The sequence below is a fragment of the Denticeps clupeoides genome, chromosome 4 (assembly GCF_900700375.1).
Source record: "Denticeps clupeoides chromosome 4, fDenClu1.1, whole genome shotgun sequence".
Lineage (NCBI taxonomy): Eukaryota > Metazoa > Chordata > Actinopteri > Clupeiformes > Denticipitidae > Denticeps > Denticeps clupeoides.
Window position 1 is genome coordinate 24075746 of NC_041710.1, and position 22472 is coordinate 24098217.

Sequence of the window (22472 nt, forward strand, 5' to 3'; positions counted from 1 at the left end):
GTTCTCAGCGTTCCAAAAAGAAGATCTTTCCATCAGTCTGTACTCAAGTCAAACCATAGCATTCACAAGAAGACAGGTGCTATTAAAATGGAAGGATAGATTTTATTGAAAAACTCAGCATAAATTTGACATACATGGAAAAAGGAATGGCATGAGAAAGCCAAGCACTGAAAAGGCAAACATGCCTTACAAGTAAAATTAGAGAAGACATTTTAAAAAGTGAGTTAACCAAATCGCTCCCTGGGGTATAGGAAGATGGGTACATTCAAGGCATTGGAACCAGTTTTACCAACATATTCTAGGCCTAGAAAATCGTGAGGCCAAACAATATTTAAACTAATCCATGTAGAGTTTTAGCTGATTAGATCAAAATTCAAGTGCAGGAGGGAACAGGAGCCGTAGGTGGCACTGCAGCCAGGCACAGAAACAAAAGGCCAAGCCATAACTAAAACCGAATCTTCCATTAAAAGAGGAAACCGCTGTTACGGTACAGACTTACCTATGGACAGTAACAGTGGCTCATATATCAGTACCATCTTGTAAAAACCTCCTGGATAAAACCATTTACTCTAAAGTCTAAACTGAAGTTATGCTTTGTGTTTCCATTAGAACCTTATAATAAAATAAAAGAATAAAAAAAACTCAACTAAGTAATCTATAAGTTCTTAAAAACCAACCAACCAACCCCTAAAGCAAAAAGCATTTTTGTAATTAGTGTGAAGGTGCATGGCCAAACAATGCCATTTAATATGAACAGGGCCCTTGGCCCGCAAAAAAAAAAAAAAAATCCATCTTCATGCACTTTGGGCTCCAATCGTTTCTGTAAAATATTTAAACAGAGAATTATTATTGGAATTATTAAAAATGTAAAAAAGTAAAAATAGATTCACGCAAAATAACATTTTTAAATGGGGTTCCAACTACAAATTCACCAATTAATGGAGTAATTTTTATTATTTTTAGTGATTTTATAATGCTTAATGTTTTCTAATTTTGCATATTTTATTTGTGCATCATGAGCGTTATTTTGTTTTTATTTCATGCTAGTTCTTTTTATTTATTGTTCTTAACTTCTTCACTGTACAACATTTTGGTCCTGTGTTGGTTTTTACCAGTATATTACTGTATTGTAAAGGAAAAATGGCTATCCAAGACTATAGAATTATAGAAATAATGAAAAAAATATTTTATGAATGTGTGATTACCAGGCTCCTTTAGTGTATGAGCATTGCCCACTAGTCCAGTAAGGCTTTCAGTGTTTCCGTTCAGGATCTCAGCAGATAGGTTGTTGTTCTTTTGCTCCTCAGTTATCCTTTTTCTCAACTCCTCCTGCAATGAGTTTAATGTGCAGTTCACAAAAATAAACCATACAAGTTGTCCACATTTAAATAGTTTGAATGCATTCAAATTTTGAGCTGGGTCACTGACCCACTACTGCATGAACAAATCTTACAATAACTGGTACATTGAGCTTAACTGCGGTTGGCACAAAGCCTACTCACCTCACACATCACGGTCAGCTGCAGTGGTAGGTCTTCCACTTTGACGAAGTCCTCCTCATCTGATTTCTGGCTTATGTTGCCTGAGCAAACTTCCTGTGATAAGTAAAATGCTTGCTTTACGTGCTTTGTAAGCAACTGTTATGTTACACCTCAATTATGTTAAGAAATTAGGAGGGGAAATTGTGCTCTTTAGATTAGTTCAAACACTCAGATGTAAAAGTTGGTTTTGGAGACCTACGTCTGCATTAACCATGACCGGAGACTCTGTGTCAGGGCTGCCTGTACTGGATCCCTGGGATCCCATAGTGGCACAAGGTACCTCTGCCTTCTCATCTCCTGCCTGACACAGTCCATCAGGGGAGTCCACCTTCTCCACTGAAACAGATGTAGTTCCCTTCACTGCAAAACAACAGGCAACACAGCAAAGATGCAGTGAAAATACATACGGTGAAAATTATTATACTAGAAATAAAATCAATACACAAAATGACCCAACACAGGCGCAATCGGTTAGCGCGTTTGGCTGTTAACCAAAAGGTTGGTGGTTCATGCCCACCCAGGGACGAAAAGTGTCTGTTTTTGGGACCGTGGTGGCCTAGCGGTTAAGGAAGCGGCCCTGTAATCAGAAGCCAGTTCGAATCCCGATCTGCCAAGGTGCCACTGAGGTGCCACTGAGCAAAGCACCGTCCCCACACACTGCTCCCCGGGCGCCTGTCATGGCTGCCCACTGCTCACTCAGGGTGATGGGTTAAATGCAGAGGACAAATTTCACTGTGTGCACTGTGTGCTGTGCTGCTGTGTATCACATGTGACAATCACTTCCCTTTGAACTTTGAAAAACATTAGAACACACCATCACTGCTTTCAGAGGTTTCTTGGACTGATTTGGAGCTTGTGTCATCTTCCTGGGTGCCATTCTGTAGACCTCCATTAGACTGTGGTAATAACCAAAGATATCAGGTTATTTTAAATAATAAACCCCAAAAAATTAAGATTTTCATGCAACATTAAAAGACACACACCTGTTTGTCCTCATTGACTATGTCAGTGCTGGCTTGCAGTGAGGTTTGAACTTCAACTGGCCCAGCCTCAAACTCCTCCATCTCCTCTAACTCATTCTCATCTTCTCCACTGCCATAGTTAGTCAAGGCCTGAGTCTCTGCCTTAGACAGGCCTACCACACAAATGCAGACTAATAACATACTGATACATTATGCTTGAGCAAGTCAGAGTAAGAAAAATCCAAGAAAAGCAAAACAAAAACACATATTATACATAATATAATAAAGACGAAGCCTGAAACTCACTTATGGATAGAGGAACTCCCTGTCTGTCATCTTCCACCTCCTCGTCATAATCATAGTCATCTCCTTCACCTTCCTCAATCTCTGAAGCATCACTGGTATGCCCGTTCTTCTCCTCTTGGAGTTCTTTTTCTTGGTATCGAGAGGCCCTATCTTGTTCAGTTTCATCTTGGTCCTTATACAAAAATATGTTAATTGTTTAATTTTGCATATTAGATAATCATTTACATTTTTTTTTGCAATTTCACATACTTTATCTTCATCATAACAGGTTGGTGAAACTGCTTTCTCTCCTTCATCAGATTTCTTGCCCTAAAATGACATTGTGTAAAGGTTATATGTCGCAACTACATTTAATTGATCATGAGCAAACAGCAGTAAATATTCTCACTTCCAATTGATCCTTGTGCTTGACAATGGCTGACTGGTGGCTCTTTTTGCCACACGTTTTGGGTGTAGTTGTGCTGCTGCCATCCAAGTCCTGCATGAGTCTGAAGAAGGCCAGCTCATTAAAAAGGGTCTCCGAGATCTCCACTAGCAGGTCCTCTCCACAGTCCTGCAGTGTTTGTCCCACAAATTTACACAGAGATTCCTGAGTCCAGGCATAAGAGGAGAAAAGCAGCAAATATTTGAATGTGATCTAGCTAAGAAGCCTCCGTTCATCAAACAGTTATAAGGCAAGAACATTATAAATACACATGAAGTGGCAAAATGGGGCTGTACCTGTAAAATGCCTCCTAGTTGCCTGTGAAAGAAGCGCACAAACTCTTTGCTCTCATCATACTGGTGGGTTAGTGTCAGCACCATACGCCGGACAGATGTCAGCAGCTGATGGGAACAAATCTCATCCATGCGTTCCTAAAAACAGAAAGTCTCAACATTACTTCAACTCATGTCATGTTAAAGTCATGTCATGTTAAAGACTAAAATGAATAATAACTGTCTTACCTTCAGAAAAGGGATGACCTCAGTCATGATCGCCTTGATCTGTCTGTCTAGCTGCTGGGTGTCAATCTGGGGGCAGTGCACTAGAGCAGAGGACTGACCTGATCACACAACATACACAATCAAATACAATAACTGCACATCAGTTACTTTATTTGATCAGCAAAATAAGAATTATGCAGTCAGAATTCTGGAAAAAATGCAGGCTAAAAACACAGAGATAGGCAGAAAAGCAAAAGAAAGAATACCTTCCAGTTGTCCAGCGCATGTAGCAGATGGCTCAGGTTTAGAGGCCTCAGACGCAGAAGCAACTGCAGCATCAGAAGCAGATTTGTTGCTTTTGTACTTAAACTCAGACTTGAGCTTCATACGCTCATACTCCCTGATCCTGGCCAGGGCTTGATCTAAGTGAATAACTGTGTTGCCTGCACCCACCCACAAGCATGAATACACACACACACACACACACACACACACACACACACACACACACGAGAGAGAGAGCAAGCAAAAAGCAGAATGAAACGGAAAAGCTTAAAAGAATCCGTTGATCTGTGAAAAAGAGTCTAGCTGTGATAGCTTGTGGTCATGTTTTTTTACCTAAATCATCACTAGCAAAAGGCTCCAGGTTTGAGGACATGGACATAAAGCTTTCATTGTCCATGGAGTCTCCTTCAGTTTGCCTGATGTCCTGAGAGTTCTGTTTATTCCCCAGATTCTTCTCAGATGTATCCTATAAAACCCAAGCACGTATGAGCAATTTCACAATATCTGATTAGTTTACTAAACCAGCCAGCGAAATGCCTGGGAAACATACTTACTGCATCACTAGTAGTCAGGCTCTCACTGGGTGTGAGCTCAGACTGAGAGCCAGCCGCCCACACTGCAGGGCCCAAAGAGGAGGTCTGATCTTCAACCACATTCTTTTCACTGAGGTGCTTAGTCACAATATCCTGAAGAACACCGTGGAATACAAATTACAGGTCAGGCAGCAACTTAATGCATTAAAAATACAAAGCATGAATTATTAAAAAGCCTATTTGGTTCAAAACAAAAGCCAGACCGGTTTTGCTTGTCTAAATCCAATGCACTGCACATTGCTACACATTACATAATGCATGAGCTTAAGTATGCAATACCTCAATATCAATATATAGTGTTGAAAAATAATTATTGAATAAGATTGTAGATCTTGCACAGGCAACAGACTGGCATGGACACTTTTTTTGCACTACGGATACCATTGTACCTTTCTGCATTTTCCCCACACCACTCCTACAGCTCCTATCTATACTGTAAATGTATATGTGTTTTGTTTGTACTATGGACACCATGTGTTGTCTATATAGCTAATGGACAACTACATTCCCTTTGGGATGAAAAAAAAACAGCATCTGTCTAATAAGCTGCAGCAATATTTCACCATGCAAAGTCATCTTCAGTGGGCGGGGTACCTGCAGTGAGTAGAGGGCCCTCTGGCGCAGATAGTCTGTGTTGAGCAGCTGCAGCTCATGGAAGAGCTCTATTAGAAAATGCGGCCGTGATTCATTTTGAGAGATAAGAGTAGCCACCTCAGAGTAGATGGTTTCCCTCAGAGCCTCAAACAGGGAGAAATCACTACTGGCATCTGAAAAGTTATGAATAAGCAGTTAAATTATTGACCAGATTTGACCTTTACTAAGACACATTCTATTTCTTAAAGTCCTAATAAACAAAATTCTAATGCAGCAGGGCTGAAATACATAATTAGACTGATACCGATTATCTCTTTAAATTGTGAACTGCAAAACTGCAGCTCTTGTTGGATGTTCCTAGTCTGCAGTATGGACCTGCTGAAATGACTGAAAATGGTAATGCTAGTTCCAGTACAGACGGGTCACAAAACACTGGGAGATTTTCCCAGGACGTGCTGTTTTTGTGTCTGTAGAGTATGAAAGAGGTGGGACGAGGAGGAGAGCAGCCTACCGAAGTTTAGGGGGCATTCATGGACATGGCGTCATCAACACCATTCACAAACAACAATCTTTGGTCTAGACAGGACGTAATGTTGGTGTTTTTCCAAAAAAATAACTGAGCAAGCAGTTAAGCCACGATGGTCGGTGGAGCTAATTTTTTAAGGGACGAGCAAAGCATGAGAGAGGGGAGGTAACATTTCCCCATATGACATTATAAGGGGCAAAATTCCAGATACGGCCATCTGAGCTGTAGCTCTTTGAACAGAGAAGATTATTTGACTGCCTATGAGACCCTTATCACACATCTGTGACCAGCAGACATGCAGGCTGGGACTCAAGAGCATTAGAGATCCTTCACACCCTCTGAACTCTGCCTTTGCGTGGCTCCCCCTCAGATGCTGGCTGTGATGCCCTGGCTGCAGGACAGAGGAGGAAGGTCACCTTTGTTCCTAAAGTTGTTCTCCTATTGAACTCAGGACATCCCCAGAAAACAACCAATACCATATCACACACTTTTTAAATGATGCACCTTACTGATCCTGTTATGTACAGTTATTTATAGTATTTTTTTTATTGTGCGTCATGTGTTGTGTCAAGTGTAACAAGTGCTATATGTGAGCTGCTCCACTGTGCCTTCTAAATTGCCCCTCGGGGACCAATAAAGTTCTTTGAAATTGAAACAAATGACCAAAGCCCTCTTTACATCTATCACCTTTTCTAGCCACTGCACGACTATAGACAGGATAGAGGAACTCGTATAAATGTAAAATAATATCACAGTAAAATTGTCATGTCAGGTGATCTTTCACTAGATCACTAGATAGGCAACCTTCTAAGATCAACGTGAAACTAGATTCAGAAATAAACACAAAAAGTACATGAAAAACAACTGAACCAAGTAAATAAAGGAGAGGATTGTGAGTTGGTTAGCAGATGGGTGACATGCAAAGTGCAGGGATGCAGTTACCTTGCGCTTCAGTGCATGCAATTCTGTTAGAGAGGAATGGTGTTCTCCAAGCATATGCTGTGACAAAACCCACAAATATCAACAAAAACATGTGATGACAAAGCGCAAATGAAGATAGGCATATTAAAATTAATAGATGGATGTACATGCACTGGTCATTACTAAATTACTGTTAAGTAAAAATTATATATATATATATATAATAAAATTCCACAGGAGCAATAGTTTAATTATGATAATCTCAGTGAGGTCAAAATTCTGATTTTCAAAACTTTATTGTTCTCACATGTAAAACCACACATCATAAATTAAATTTAGTAATCATACTGAGGCACACTGAGAAATTCATTTAAATTGCTGGAGCACTGGAGGAAATGATAAATAGGTGGCTAAAGTGTAAACAGGGTTTGAAAATGTATTTCAGATTGGGGAAGAAATACACATTTTGGTTAATTTTTTTAGATTTTGCAGTGAATTCTACACCGTAAAGTAAGATATGATCAGAAAATGATCGTAATAGACCATCTGAAAAGCTAACGTTGAATTTCACACTTTGATGAATAAGGACATTCTTGCTGACCTGTTGAAGCATCACTTGGCTTGCTGTTCCTGGTTTTGCTGTCAAGTTTCTCTTGAGTGAGTTTGTCCAGCAATTTCTGGTTATGGTCCTGTGGCTTCAGCAATGCTGAGCCTCTCTCCTTTTCCCGGGTATAGTTTGCAGAGCTGGATGCACTGTCACTCTCTACAACTACATGCACTAAGATAGGAGAGGAGTAACAATTCATGCCATTCTCATTTACTAAATCAAGCCAAACTTTACCTAAAAGAATTTAAAACACCATCTCATGGAAACAAATCAATGATAACCTTATTATCAGATGTGGGATTGATTTCCTTGACAATTCTGGTTTCAAATCCTTCAACCTACCTGTATTTTTGCCATAGGCCTTGGTCTTCCTCTTCCTGTTCTTGGAAACAGGGGTCTTGTCTCTGGAGGCCAGGCTGGCCTGGGCTGAAGCCTTCCTTCCAGCTTGATAGGTCTTGGTGACTATAGTGGGGTCTGATGGATCTGGTATGCTACTCAAAGACTCTTGGGAGCCTTTATGGAATGAACGAGCACGAGGGTCTCTGGGTAGGTGGGAGGATGAGGGGGAGTGCTGTTGTAGAGACGCTGATTGATCAACAGGGACTGGGAAGCTCTGGTTAATGTGGGAAGAGCTCAACCAGCTGGAATTCTGAGGATCAGGCACAGAATTGGCCGGAGTCGTAAGCCTGAGGGAGGAAAAAGGAAGTACAAAGTGACTTAACACATACCAATTCTTTTTTTTTTTTTTTTAGTGAAGTGATTGTCACATGTGATACACAGCAGCACAGCATACGGTGCACACAGTGATATTTGTCCTCTGCATTTAACCCATCACCCTGAGTGAACAGTGGGCAGCCATGACAGGCGCCCGGGGAGCAGTGTGTGGGGACGGTACTTTGCTCAGTGGCACCTCAGTGGCACCTTGGCGGATCGGAATTTGAACCGGCAACCTTCTGATTACGGGGCCGCTTCCTTAACCGCTAGGCCACCACTGACCCAAATAAACTCCTGACCACTTCATTGTCTTTTTGTGGTCCAAACACACTAAAAAAAAAAGCACAAAGTCCAAAAAGTCCTCTTCTGCTAATTCCACAAGTTTACATTAGTTCAGTTTGGCCATTCTACTCTCAAATAAAATATTAATAATTAAACAATTAAAAAGCAGGTAACAACAAACTTTCAATAGATAGTTATTTATGTAGTTTACACAATGTAATGCTTTTCAAATATTTCCACAGAAAAACAGACATGTGTAGACAGTACCGCTGGTCTGTAGTGTTCAGAGGAGATCTCTGCAGAGGTGGGGGGAAGCTCATGTACTCTGTTTTGATCGAGGCATTTGGATCTGGCTGCTGCTGCTGTTGTGGTTGTTGTTTGGGGCTGATCTGAGCTGCAGAGCTCTGTGGGAATTCTCTTGCTGTGGAGGGGAAAAAAGGACCAATATGTAACCCTGCACAAAGTGAAAACAAAGGGAAGGGTTCAAAAAACAAAAAAAAATACTGTTAAATTCATTTTAAACTCATGAAAAAGGAATTAAAAAAAATGTAAATTGTCATGATTATATGGGTCAATATGACCTCCACACAGACAGTGTGCTCCAATCAGCACACTGTTGCCATGGTTACAAAATGGGGTCAGGTTTCACAACCCAGTTCTGAAATGTCTATGCGAGTCTGTATCTGTACCCATCTATGTAATGAAGCCTACCAGGGGCCACAGGAGAATATGAAGTGAGCCCAGGTATGTTTAGGGCAGTGGCCGGTGGCAGAGCACAAGGCAGGAACACAGACGGTGAGACAGGGCACGTGCTTGAGTCACGCACTGAACCTTGATGCTGTGACTGCTGCTGACGAAGCAGCTCATTCAGAGCCTGCTTCAACCTACAACACAGAAAACCATGACAAAAAAACTAATAAATATTTCTGACATTTATAGTTTCTTTATCTGACTTTGAAATAAAACTGACTGGCGATCTGTGCACACTGCAATCCTGTCCAAATGTCCAGTCATTGTTTACAAGGAAGATCTCAATGATCAGTGTATGGTTTTGAGCTACTAACAACTGTATCATTTTAGAAATACAAGTATAGGGAAAGGCAAGGGATAAATTATTGTTTAGAAAATAGCTTTTTTTTTTTTGTAAGTGTTGGAATGTAGGTTAATGTTGATTGTTTAGACATCAGCTCGATTATAGTCTCTATGTGAATGGATCTCATTACTGTTCCCAAAAAAGCAGTATATAGTTGTTTGTATTGGCAACTTATTTCACCTTTGGACATTGTTCTGCTGCCAGGCAAGCTGAGTGTAGCACTGGTTAACCTGGTGCATGAGAAGTTGGACCTGAGGGGATCCCAGGTTACTGGGCAACACATTATACGGCCCTGTGAGCAGTGTTTGCAGCATGTAGGACAGAGTCTGTGGAGGAATGTAGAAACGTTAGAACAGCTGTTGTTGATAATGTTACATGGAGAGGGGTTCAAACAATATGGACTGTTGGACCCTATGCAAAAAAACATGCAGCTCTAACTTCTGCTTAATTTTGTCCTTCATCAGGGCAGTGGAACAGTCGAGACATGAGTGACCGTTTACTCACTTGTTGGTCCTGCATGAGTGTCTGGCACATGCTGGTGCTAAAATCCAGTTGATTTTGCAACTGACTAACTTGCTCCTGCCATTGGTGGTTTCCTTCAGAAAAGGAAAGATCAGCTGCCCAGCGCAGGTTCTCCTGCCGCCTGCCACTGCCAGGCTGCTGCGGTTGCTGTTTGGGCTTGCTGCTACTCACGCCAAAAACAAGACAAGACAAAGAGTAATTCATTTAGCTCTAAGCAACAGAATCCCAATTCAGTGGAACACTAATCCCCATTGAACTGTGCAACAGATTTCACACAGTTTACTGTGCACTGCAGCAGCACTAACCTGGCTCTGGTCTTCCTGTTATGGGAGCACTGTTTTCGGTTGGAGTAGGCATGGAGCTCATCAGTAGAACTTGATTCTTCACCTGAATCGTCTTCAGCTGCTTCCTCTGAGGGGTATCCGTCCTCGTCCTCATCCTCATCCAGGTGGCAGGGGGTGGACCCTCCCCATGTAGCCATGGTCCTGTAAAGTAAAGGATTAAAAGGGTGCATGCACAAATAAATGACTGCATCAACACACACATACGCATATATTTATTTTCTGCCAAAACAGGTAATTATATATAGATAACATCTGGCCAGCCATATGAAGTGAAAGTGAAGTGATTGTCATTGTGAAACACTGCAGCACAGCACACAGTGCACACAACGAAATGGGTCCTCTGCTTTTAACAATCACCCTTAGGGAGCAGTGGGCAGCCATGACAGTACTTTGCTTAGTGGCACCTCAGTGGCACCTTGGCAGATCGGGATTTGAAATGGCAACCTTCTGATTATGGGGCCACTTCCTTAACCGCTAGGCCACCACTGGCCCCAGTAAGAATATTTTGAGTTTGGAACATATTTTTGACACCTAAGAGACTAACCTCTCATCTCGACTAAGGGAGTGGGAGACATGTGAATCCAGAACTTCCTTCCTGCAGGGGGCATCAGAGAGCACAGTGCGTCTCTGTTGTTCAGCCATTAGGCTCTCCAGTTGCTTCCTCCTTTGGCGCAGTTCCTCACGCACTATCTGGTGCCTACGCATCTCATTCCACAACTGAAGCGGAACACACAATAACAAATGAACTCAAATTCAGCAAGCTTACACAGATCTCTGCAATATCAAGTTTTCCCCTTACACACACCTCATCATCAGGAACTGAGGTGGTACCAGCCTCAGCAGTTGGTTTCAGAGCAGCTTTGTTGGCCTTAGCTGAGGTGGATGGGCCAGTGGCAGGATTGGAGGCAGCAGCTGGAAGCTTCCTTTGAACTGGATTACTCACAGAGCTGGAAACTGAGGACTGCAAGAAACAGATGTGAAGCAGAGATGAGATAAAGATTAAGAGTGCACGGACACAAAAACCTGAATAGAATTTTGCATGACTGGAAGTCCCACTAGAGAAACATTACACTTAGTAACCCCAATGTAAAAACAAACCTTGACATAGAACCCAGGACATTCAGAGAAAGAAAGGGGAAAAAGATAAGTCTAGTACCTGCAAGTCTGGGCAGGCCCACTGTAGGTCCTGTATCTTGTCCTGAATTACCATGAGACGCTGGCGTTCCTCATGAAGCTGCTTCAGTTCCTGATGCTGCTGCTTCAGCTTTTCCTCATACAATTTCTCTCTGCATACAAACACACAATGGTCATTGAATGGCTATGAACAAACACTAAAAACAAAAAAAAGGGGTTAAAATGAAATTAAACATTTTATCTACCTAGCCTTGTCAGAGAGGGACAAGTCACTTTGGGCTCTAGGTGCTGGTGTTCTAGTATTGTTGGGCTGCTGGTGGAGACCATCATCTTCATTAGCAGTTGTCCCATCTGTGTCATCACTCTAGGGGTCAAATAATAATAAAGTTAATCATGTAAACTAGAATGTTTAATGTGCATAAGATGCAAACTCTCTCAAAAGATTAAAACCAATGTTTGCAATTCAGCTACCTGCACCATAGCAACTAGCTCCTGGAGTTGCCACAGTTTCTGCTTGGCAGTCTGGAGACGATGGACCTTCTGAGCAAAATCTGCATTGCCATGACCAAGGCTGCTCTGATGGCTGGATTCTGAGCAATCACTATCTCTGCCACCATTGTGAACTCCGCCTTCATCTAGAGCATCATCCTCATCATCTTCATCACTGTCATCTTTGGTCTGGTTGTAAGGACTGTCCTGGTTATACTGGCATTCTAGAAGAAAAACATGTTAGTTGGTGTTAATATTACATTAGTATTAATAGTTGAAGTAGTATTCAGGTATTCTCTGTGTAACTGATCATCTGGGTACATCCATAACAATGCTTTTCATCAAAAATACAAAATAAACAGTAAATTAAAGGAAAGATGGTGTCTCTGGTAGTATTACCGATGGCAGGAATGTTGAGGCTGCGGAGGTTGGCTGCAGAACGATTGTTGATCTCACACTCTGTGTTTAGTCTGCCCTCTCTGTTGTTGATGCAGCTGCTGCTCCGTGCATTGGTCAGGCTATTCATATCCATCCAGTTACCAGAGGCATTTGGGTTTCTGCAGACAAAACACCCGTATCTTTTAAGTAAATTGGTAGTAGCCCAGTGGGTAACGCACTCCCCTATGACCCAGAATACAGCAAAATCACAGGTTCAAACCCTACATACAAACATTGTGTCAATGAGTAAGACACTTAACCCAGAGTTGCTCCAGAGGGACTGACTCTGTAACTAAATTGCTCTGGATAAGGGCATTTGCTAAATGCCATAAATGTAATGTGTAAATGTAAACAGCATGTAATGCGCTGTAATAACATTAAACTAAATCAGCATTTTCACTGTCGGGTACCTGATATTGGTGACTGGCTCTCTATTTTCTTGCTCAGAATCAAACATTGCCTCAAACAGTGACCCGTCCTCGGTTTCTTCCTCATCGTCCTTCACATTCTCATTGACTGTATCAACCATCATGTCTGATGTCTGCTCGTAGTACTGCACCAGCTCCCGCAACTCGTTTAGGCGCTTGTGCACCTCCTTCAGCTTCCTGTCCATGATGTGTCAAAAATATTGCCATAATTAAGCAAGAATGAAAAGCCCAATGGGTATTATTTCATGTTAAATGTAAAGCTCTGATGGCCCATACTGCTCTGCCATACCATATCATAATTAGAGTTTAATTTTAATTTAAGTATGTGAAATGCTACCTGAGTTTGTCGCCAGTGTGGCTATTGTCCTCAAGCTCTGCACTGTGGTAAGAGTCTTGTCTGGATTCAACGGTCCAGTTAGCCTCATGGCCCAGGATGGATGGACGCTCAGATGACATGACTGCAGCAGGCCCACGCTGAGAGGACATGCCTTGACCTTGAAAAGAGCAACTGAAACTTAGACACACACACGAATATATGGATGGATTCAAACTCCGGATGCTACTACTGCAACACAATAAACAAACATTACCAGAGGAAATCTATGCCCAAACATCTTAAGATGCTACATGAAATTTGCATTAATCTGAGCGCCACTCAAACTAGTTACATGGTTATCTATTGGTTAAATTATATAGGGTCCTATGAAATCAGTTTTATTTTTTCCTAAATTCATTTTCACCCCCATTTTAATTCATAAAAAAACTGTGCGTTTATGGAGTGGATGGGGAAAGAACAAATGCAGTGTGACAAATCACATTTAAATCACTGTTCAACATCTGCTTGCTTTTGTAAACCCTTTACATGTAAATAATATCTGCATTTCATGCAAAGAACTACTTCTACAACATTACATTAGTAAAATAAATGCGCTTTACATATTAAATCAATAAATAAACATTGGAGAGACCTGGAATTTTTAAAAAAGTTGTGCCCATCTGCATTATAAACTGGAACTATGTTATTAGTAACATTTTGAAGTAGCTCATTTGCTTGAATGACCAAGAGTTTGCTGAACTGCGTGGAGTTTGTGCGGAACATATACATTGCGTTGGTGTGCGAATGCCAGTTTTCAGCCAGTGCTTACATTTGTTATTGAGGGTCTGGTCCCTGAGGGAGTGCAGTTCCTGCAAAATCTTGTCCATGGTCTGTTTCTTGTCCTGAAGCTCCTGAAGCTTGGTGAGCTTGGCACCAGCTGCAGAGGTGGCTCCTGAAGGGGTGTGAGGAGCAGGTGGATGGGTCAGGGGATGCAGAGGCACTCTAGCCCGGCACACCTCCCTAGACAGGGAGAGGCTCTCAGCCTGCTGTCTGTTATCTGGTACTGCTTTTGTCTGGAGAAGACATGGAATAGAACACAATGACATTAGATTATAGTGCTGCATGATATATTTCTTCCGGGACAGTGGTTGGCCTAACGGGTAAGGTGCCACTGAGCAAAGCACTGTCCCCACACACTGCTCCCCAGGTGCCTTTTATGGCTGTCCAATGCTCCCTCAGGGGAGGGATAAATGCACAGATCACATTTCACTGTGTGCACCGGGTGCTGTGCAGTGGTGTCTCACATATGGCAACTAATCACTTTCACTCAATTAACAATGAACAAAGACATACAGAACATAGTTAGCTTATGTTCTTTATTAATCAAGCAAGGCTGCCACCCTAAAATTAAAATATAAGTCCTTATTTTTGTATCAGAAAGTTAACATTTGCAGCTCACTTTCATTTGTGGTGACTGTGTGCAGACATGCATGTTTGGTCACCTGAGAATCATGAAGCTGATTGTGAAAACGCTGGATAAGGTCATTCAGCTCGTCATTCAGTTCAGAAGTGATACTGATTCCAGACACGCTGCCCGTGGTCTCGGTCACAACTGATGGAATTGCAGATGTAAATGAAACTTGAAGGGAATCTATATGAGGAAAAAACGCTTTAACAATATTCACACTCATATGTCTTAATTGCTTATTAGCTCAGTCCCGTCCTCACCTGTCTCATCCATGACCTGTATGGCATGCTCTGCACTCTGCTGCATGGCCAAAAGAGCAGCCTGGCGGCCTTGCAGTGCTCTCAGCTGCTCTTGCTGTGAAAGCATCTTCCTCAGCAGATCATGCTGCTTTCTCAGGTTCTCCAATTCCTCCTTCTGCTCTCCACGAACACTCCTGCCCTGAAAAAACAGGGTATACAGCAATGAATCTTTCTATGGAATATAGACGCCTTGAACGTACAGTGTTCATGTTGCTATGTTCCTGTGTCAGTGCAGCAAATATTTCATAAAAACATCAGGAACATCAAGAACCTTTAAGCATGGATGCTGTAAAAACCCATTGTAATTCAAACAGATGAAATCTCCACACCCTCTGCTATTTATTAAAATTTGGAATTGAATACACTGGTAATTTGTATAAGGGTTGAAGTTCTTACAAAGCATGTTCATATGAAATGCAATTTGCAAGTGACTGGAATCTGTAATCAGAAAGGAAAAGGCACAGCACGTCGGAAGGTGCCTGTCAGCACTACAACTAAATGAGACATTAAATTAATTTTGTGGGCATGAATCTGTAGTGACTGACAGTGGATGAGTAACAGAATAGAACAGTTCAATTAACTAAGAGCGCAATAGAGCATTGTAATCGACGTCTTCAAGAGATTCATAAGGAGTCATCCCTAAACAGAGAGCTAATTCAGGAATCATGGAACCTCATACAGAACTCTAGTGTAAATGCCTGTTTATGTTCCACAAAGGAACAAAATGGTCAGGAAGGCATACACGTACAAGTCACTCTGTAGGTATGCAAAACTGACTTATTTGAAATCTACACTAAGACTGTGGAGTCATCTGATGGCAATGCCAGGTATGGTGTGGGCAGCAAAAACATGAAAAGCCATGGAAAACAAAAATGGAGCCCAACTGTTTCAGCCTCACTGAACACTCCACTTACTGTGGACTCCTTAATGATGCTCATGTTTCCACTGGAGTCAGGCCTGATTACTTACTTTCAGAAACACCGCAGACCCAGAAATCAAGCATGTAAGGAGCAAATAAACTCAAACAACATTTGAATTCAGCTTTGCTGCTGACTAGGCACAATTAAGCATCACACGATAGTTTATCTGCATCATCCTAGATTGGACCGAATAAATGAAGTAGTCGCAATGTGAGCATATTCAAATTCCAATAATTTCCAATAATTCCTGTTTCAGTTTGAAAACAGCAGTGGAAAAATGCTTGGGGGGGGGGATTCCAGCATGCCAGCATGCAAACACAAGAGGAACGATAATGAGGCAACCTCCCTCTGAGGGTTAAGAGAGAAGGTATGGCTGGGGGCTAAGCTACTCACTGTTCGATCGCAGACTCCGGCGCAAGGCTCAACATTCAGAGAGGTGCTTTCAGCCACTGAACCCGAACCCACGGCCGAGTCAATGGTGCCCCCATCCTCGTCCTCCTCATTCTCCCTCGCCTGTAGAGGGGTGAGGAGAGTCAGCCAGGACAGTGGTCCCATCCTTGGGACCGTGGCACAGCGTGGAGGAAACTCGAGATAAATCTTAAAAACACAAAAAGCTCTTGCCACTGCACTAATGAGGTCAGAGCAACTGATGAAAGCCTACAAATAATTTTTTTTAAAGGGTGCAGTGCGGACAGCAAAAACCCGAACCACACAACTGTTGTGAAAAGGTGTTCGAGCTCCTCTGTGGCAGTCGGAGCACCATCACTGAGGTAATACATGATTAATACAGCAGCTACAGCAGCTATGTATAGCCAGGCAAAGAGCTACAGCACCAGGAAACATTCTGCCCTAGATATCCCCCAACACATTTAAGGAGCAACACCAGCTACATCACCCAAACTCTTCAAAGGGCAAACCCCATTTCCGTTCAGCAATTAAAACATAATTAACAAGGAGAATAACGCTTCTGCCCAAAGAGGAACCTTTGTTCTTGAGATTACAGCAACACAGAAACCTGTTCCACGAGATTAGCAGTTGTTTTGCAATTTGGTCATCACAGTGACAAAAATCCGAGCTAGAACACTGCACAATACCGTGGACACACAGTTCACAAATGCAGTGTATTAACACTACACAAAAAGCATCTGCATTGTCCACTGGGTGCCAAGATTATTATAGCAATGACAAAATTGGCAAATGCAAGCAAGTAGAGACTACTACTGAACAACTAGTGTAATCATTTAAAGCCCATTGTTCATAAGAATTACCTTGTAATGGATATACATGAACTCAGATTTACTGATAGAGAGAAGGGGAAAAACTTACCAGCATCTTTTGCAGGAACCTCAGGTAGGATTTCTCTTGCTCCTTCAGGTGAGCGATAAGGTGGGAGAGACGTTCCACATTAGCTGGAATGTCATTCTTCTCCACCAGGTCATCCCTCATGGAACTGGCTTTTCCAATGTATTCCCGGATCTGAACCAGTTTACTGACAACCTAAAGTCAGAGACCCAGCAGCAACCATGTCAACAGGATAACAGAAAAGGACAGCGTGAAACAGAGGGGGAGGGCAGAGGGAGAGTGAGGTACAGATGGGCTGCACGTTGAACACCCTCTGTGCACATGGTGGCATATTTTTAAGATGCCCTAAATTCAGAGACATTGCCTCACTGGAAATTTTCGAGCCTCGCTCCAATTTCCAGAGAGAATATTGCTTTAACATGCTTTTTCAATAAACATCAGATCGGTGAATTAAAAATAAAAGCAGAAAGCAATGAAATAATCAAAACTGTTTTTTGTGGCTTAATTTGTCTTATAAAAGGGTACATATTGCCTAAAGAAATAAATACCTGGCTGCTGTCAATTGTGGTCTGTCTCTGGCCTTCATCCACATGGGCACCTCTGTCTGCTGCCCCCTCTCCTTTGCCAGATAGAATACCAGGGGCAAAGATGTCCTTCCCCGGGCCCTGTTTCTTAGGATCCTTTGCCGCAGGGGTAGAGGCAGCAGAACTGATATGCATATCCTTGCTTTTGTTAGTGTTGACATGTAAAGGTAAGACATTAAAGGGCTTTTTGTTCTCAGACAGCTGCCTCTGGTTGTTGGCTGCAGTGACGCGGCCTTGAGAGTCACTTCCGATGCTTCTCTGTACAGGGTTTAAAAGCACATATGAAAAAGGAGTCAACCAACAATGACCCATTACAATTAAGCTTAAAAATATTGCTGAGTGGCTATCAACCACAACATTAAAAACATCAGGTCATTTCATCCACTTCTGACTAAGGGGTGTGACAAGACACACAGCTCTGCTCATGAGACTATACACAATATTGGATCAGTGACATTTGGCAATGTTTGTCCCTGTGTAAAGGCAAGTAGGCAAGTTTATTTACTATTAATCACTATTGATTGTGTGAGGTGAACTTTTACTACAGCTCTGAATCTCACTTTAAAGGTCTGAACAGCCTTTGCCTTTTGTCTCCTTCTAAGTGTTCATGACCACCATGATGCGGAAACTGCTGGGGCAGGTATGTCTAGATACATTTAAAGCATTTATCAAGATGTCCTTATCCAGAGTGACTTACAATCAGTAGTTACAGGGACAGTCCCCCCCTGGAGCAACTTAGGGTTAAGTGTCTTGCTCAGGGACACAATGGTAGTAAGTGGGATTTGAACCTGGGTCTTCTGGTTCATAGGCGACCGTGTTACCAACTAGGCTACTACCACCCTTTCTGGTAAGATGTTAATGAGTGAAAGGGGAGCGAGACATAATTTGTAACTCTCCTCTGAAGTGAAAGTCATTGTTTACCAAAAACTATTTATTATTTCTATTGAGTAGCCAAATGGATGCAACCCAAATTATTTAAAAGTGGTGGGGAGTGGACATCTTGTATGCTTTTCAGACGTCATACTGACTGCTGTTGGATGCTGCTTTATGAGATGAGGTGAGTAGAGAAGCCAAAAGATTTACTCAAGTATGAGTAATGTTACTCCAAAATAATAATACTCAAGTAAAAAGTACTCATCCAAAATATTACTCAAGTTAGATTACAAAAGTATTTAGTGTATTACTACTCAAGTACTGAGTAATGGTTGGATGGAATATCCCATTTTTTAGAAACCCCGTATTCAGACAGAAAAATTATAAATGTGCTAATTCTGTTATATCCTATAACTTATTGAAGCACAATTTGGAGTAACTCATGGAATAAATCTGAGCATACAAACCATCCTATACATGCTAATTATAGGCGTTATTAAACAAAATAGCTAAATGATAACGCTATTCCTTCCTCTGCAGAAAATGTATAGTGGTCTAAAAAATATTTACAAACGCTTAGAGTCTATATGAAAAACTGGGATAATGGTTTGAGGACTGGGGCAGTGGTTGCCTTCCTTAAACACTGCTCCCCAGGCGCCTGTCATGGCTGCCCACTGCTCAGTAAGGATGATTTCGTTGTGTCACCGTGTGCTATGCTGCAGTGTTTCACAATGACAATCACTTCACTTTCACTGTAGACAGTCGCATCTGCCATTTTTCGTTCCGGGTGATGAGTTTTGTGCCTCTCTGTCACCTCAGTTTGTGAGTGGTCATGTGACTGCATTGCTAGGTCTGTTAAATGTCTACGTCTGGTTAAACAGTGTCATGTGATAATTGTCGCTACATCTGAATGGTGCAACAGTCATTTGTTCTACTGGCAGCATATAAAAAAAGTAAAGCATTGAGTATTGCCCAATGTAGTGAACTTAGAGCAGAGTTTCTTAACACAAAAGTAAAAATTATTGTGTAGTAAACCTAATCTTAGAAGGTAAAAAGCTCCTCAAGTAAATGGAACAGAGTAAATTTAACTTCTTTGTGACACTCTCACACCTGACAAGAACTAACATCACATTTTAATATTGCAACATCTGTTGGTGCAAGATCTCATCTCATCACATTCCTATTTGACAAAAAAAAAAAAAACTCATAACAGGTCTTTGGGCACTTTAACAAACATTTCTTAGAGTAGAACCCACCTCATCCAAGTCTGTGAAATTGATCCTTTGCCTAAGCCTCTCGAGCTCAGTTTGGTCAGGCACAGACATCTGAGTGGCATATTTCACATGGGGAAATGAATGAGGGGTCCGGATGCGCCTCCGCCCAGCTCCTGGAGTGGATTCTGGAGAGATGTCATTGGTCAACCGGCTCCCAGACACAGGTGAGAATTTCTTCTTATTCTTCTCTGAGGAACGGTTTGCTTTTTTCTGTTGGACACCCCAGTCCTGCAATAAAACACAACTGAATGTACCGTGAATGCCATAATTATTGCATTTACATACATTTACATTTACATTATTTATAAGACACCCTTATCCAGAGCGACTTACAATCAGTAGTTACAGGGGACAGTCCCCCTGGAGCAATTTAGGGTTAAGTGTCTTGCTCAGGGACACAATGGTCGTAAGTGGGATTCGAACCCGGGTCTTCTGGTTCATAGGCGAGTGTGTTACCCACTAGGCTACTACCCTTATTGGGTACATTTTATCACCATAATAAAACATTTTATACAAACAACCGGCATCAAAATTCATATGACTAAGATTTCTTACTAACATCTAGCCATTTGATCCTATTCAAAACTGCCACAATACCATATTGTTGAGTCGGTCATCTAAACTCCCATTGCTTATGGTCCAGTTGTGTAGCTCTTGCTCAGCAGCACCTTCATCAAATGAAGCTCCACCAGTCGCCATCCTGACAGCTCAGCACCTGCTAAGAACAAGGCGTCAGTCAGTAACGACCAAAAAAAGTTTACATCGGCACATGCATAAGACTGGCCCCCATGTCACACATTGAGCAAACATCTGTCTAGATAAGCTTTTCCTGAAGCCCTTTCAGAAGCCGAGTTACCGTCACTAACTACACTGCCGACTAGTACTGGATGCAAAAACACCTAGGAATACTGTGGATTAACAGGACACAATGAGAAAATGGCTGCAGAGTGAATCTAAATAATTAATAGCGACCGTTGCGTTACCATCTGAAAATACAGCGAAGTTAAACGCTAAATCAACGCGTCTTAGAAACTCCGGCCAGTTCGGTACGTAACCGACGGAGTAACAGCAGCGTCTTGAAGTCTTTGTTCGACGGGAGGGTTTGGAACCGCCGCGTCCTTGCCGCTCGCTTTCCCGGGAATTAATCGACACAACGCGCCTTTTCCCCCAGACTGGTCGCCAGGTTGGCAACCAAAACGGCCAGCCACGGATTTCCAAAGAACAATAGGACCAGCACTGTAGTTGGTCGCAAAACCGATCAACAAAGTAAAGAAAAACGTCGATCAGGTTCCCGTCACCATGGTAACCCCACGGCCTGCAAAACTTCTCATTTCCCCGGGAAAAAATGAGCACTCAGAGTTCATCATTTTACCGGTTAAGCTACTGCCGCCACTAAAAAAAAAAAAAAAGAAGAAAAAAAGACAATTCATCCCAAGGTCTAAAAGCACATGCTATTCAACAACATCATAAATCACATATAATAAAAAAAAAAAAAGATTATAATCTGTAGCCCATCTACTCATGGAGCCAGTCGGCAGCCCCAGTCAGCTAACTGGGAGTCGCAAGGGACAAAGCCCCGATTATAAAACTCGCGTTTAAAAACAAATTTTACGTACATCACCAAAATGAAGTTTGTATGTTGAGTATTAGCTTCGGTTGCAGGAGTCACAGATAAATACCCAAGCAGTTAGCTGACGTTGGATAAAGTCCACGACGTGAGGACAAAGCAAATGAATAATAACTCCCGGTAAACCAGTAAAATGCTGTTTTCATTCAATACGATGATGGAGAGACTATACGCAAGCTGTCAAATGACCATGCGGCTACAGCTAGCGTTAGCCTACTTTACCGTCTCACAGACTCTTGTTACTCGGTTGCCAGATTCGAGCGCAATTTCCAGTCACAAAACGCAAACCTACGCGTTGGCTGTGCAAGGCCACTCTTTATATCGTACACTCTGTGGTGACAGCATTCAGACGTTTTAATGGCAAACGAAATTTGCCATTTACACTGTGCATTCGTTTAACATCTAGGAACTGTTTTCTTAGAACCTGCAAACAAGGACAGAATAGTTTGCGGTTTGGACTACGCGTTGTTACTGTCTCTACATAATGTCATTGTCAAAAGAAAGTATTTTTATAAGGAGTAAGAAGCCTACTCTCGTCGTTGAGCTGACCCTCAAAAACTTGCTTTTAAAACAACGAGCAGTGAAACTCGTGAATGGCAACCACTGCGCTACTGGTCACTGACTGAAAACACTGCGCGCTTGCTGTGCTAACAGCTTCGGCTAAACGGGAATTTCAACGTTACCTCGGTTGTCCTTAACAAATCCTTGACGCGCTCGAGCCTTCGTTCTAGGACATTGTCTACACCAAGTGTGTATGGTACAAGAATTCGGATTTCCGCAACAGATCCGCCACAAATGGTATTCCCAAAGAGGCCGAAGGATCCCAGTTTCAGGACGAGGCGGCCATCTTTCCCTGTGCGGCGTCAGCCAATCACGCGCATCGATAATGTGCCTTAAGCCCACACACAGACACAGACACACACACACACACACACAGAGAACACACTCACACACACACACATTTACATTTACATTTACAGCATTTATCAGACGCCCTTATCCAGAGCGACTTACAATCAGTAGTTACACATGACAGTCTCCCTGGAGCAACTTAGGGTTAAGTGTCTTGCTCAGGGACACAATGGTAGTAAGTGGGATTCGAACCC

The 22472-nt window shown here is 42.1% G+C and overlaps 1 protein-coding gene across 15 annotated transcripts; it reads right to left on the reverse strand.

The window, feature by feature from the left end:
• Positions 1 to 82: 82 nt before the first annotated feature.
• On the reverse strand, positions 83 to 22244 carry pcm1 (pericentriolar material 1). Of its 15 annotated transcripts, none has more exons than XM_028976701.1 (40): positions 22050 to 22244; positions 20337 to 20454; positions 19722 to 19967; positions 17557 to 17850; positions 17033 to 17203; positions 16100 to 16219; positions 14748 to 14925; positions 14522 to 14631; positions 13849 to 14092; positions 13041 to 13197; positions 12686 to 12880; positions 12237 to 12394; positions 11820 to 12061; positions 11594 to 11712; positions 11371 to 11500; positions 11020 to 11175; positions 10759 to 10931; positions 10176 to 10355; positions 9853 to 10033; positions 9529 to 9674; positions 8967 to 9139; positions 8523 to 8709; positions 7602 to 7945; positions 7254 to 7430; positions 6674 to 6730; positions 5206 to 5378; positions 4573 to 4704; positions 4352 to 4484; positions 4000 to 4176; positions 3755 to 3852; positions 3530 to 3664; positions 3198 to 3398; positions 3059 to 3118; positions 2810 to 2981; positions 2525 to 2676; positions 2356 to 2437; positions 1741 to 1901; positions 1503 to 1595; positions 1206 to 1329; positions 83 to 820 (listed from the first exon to the last, which is right to left on the reverse strand). In XM_028976701.1, the coding sequence occupies exons 2-40, from the start codon at positions 20436 to 20438 to the stop codon at positions 795 to 797; spliced, it is 6159 nt and encodes a 2052-aa protein (XP_028832534.1). In that variant the 5' UTR covers positions 20439 to 20454; positions 22050 to 22244; the 3' UTR covers positions 83 to 794. The 15 variants fall into 15 exon arrangements, with proteins under 15 accessions (XP_028832534.1, XP_028832525.1, XP_028832535.1 ...); XM_028976692.1 differs by having other exon boundaries at positions 14522 to 14670; positions 16100 to 16303; XM_028976702.1 differs by lacking the exon at positions 16100 to 16219 and having other exon boundaries at positions 8523 to 8676.
• Between the last annotated feature and the right edge of the window lie 228 nt (positions 22245 to 22472).

What these genes read in the sequence shown, in the direction of transcription:
- pcm1 (XM_028976687.1), bottom strand. Translation starts at nt 20,438, where the DNA reads ATGGCGACTGGTGGAGCTTCATTTGATGAAGGTGCTGCTGAGCAAGAG. An exon ending in GGTTCCTGCAAAAGATGCTG is followed by an intron (nt 16,304 to 17,032) that starts GTAAGTTTTTCC and finishes TGTGTTTTTAAG; the next exon opens with ATTTATCTCGAGTTTCCTCC. An exon ending in CTGAACACTACAGACCAGCG is followed by an intron (nt 7,946 to 8,522) that starts GTACTGTCTACA and finishes TTCCTCCCTCAG; the next exon opens with GCTTACGACTCCGGCCAATT.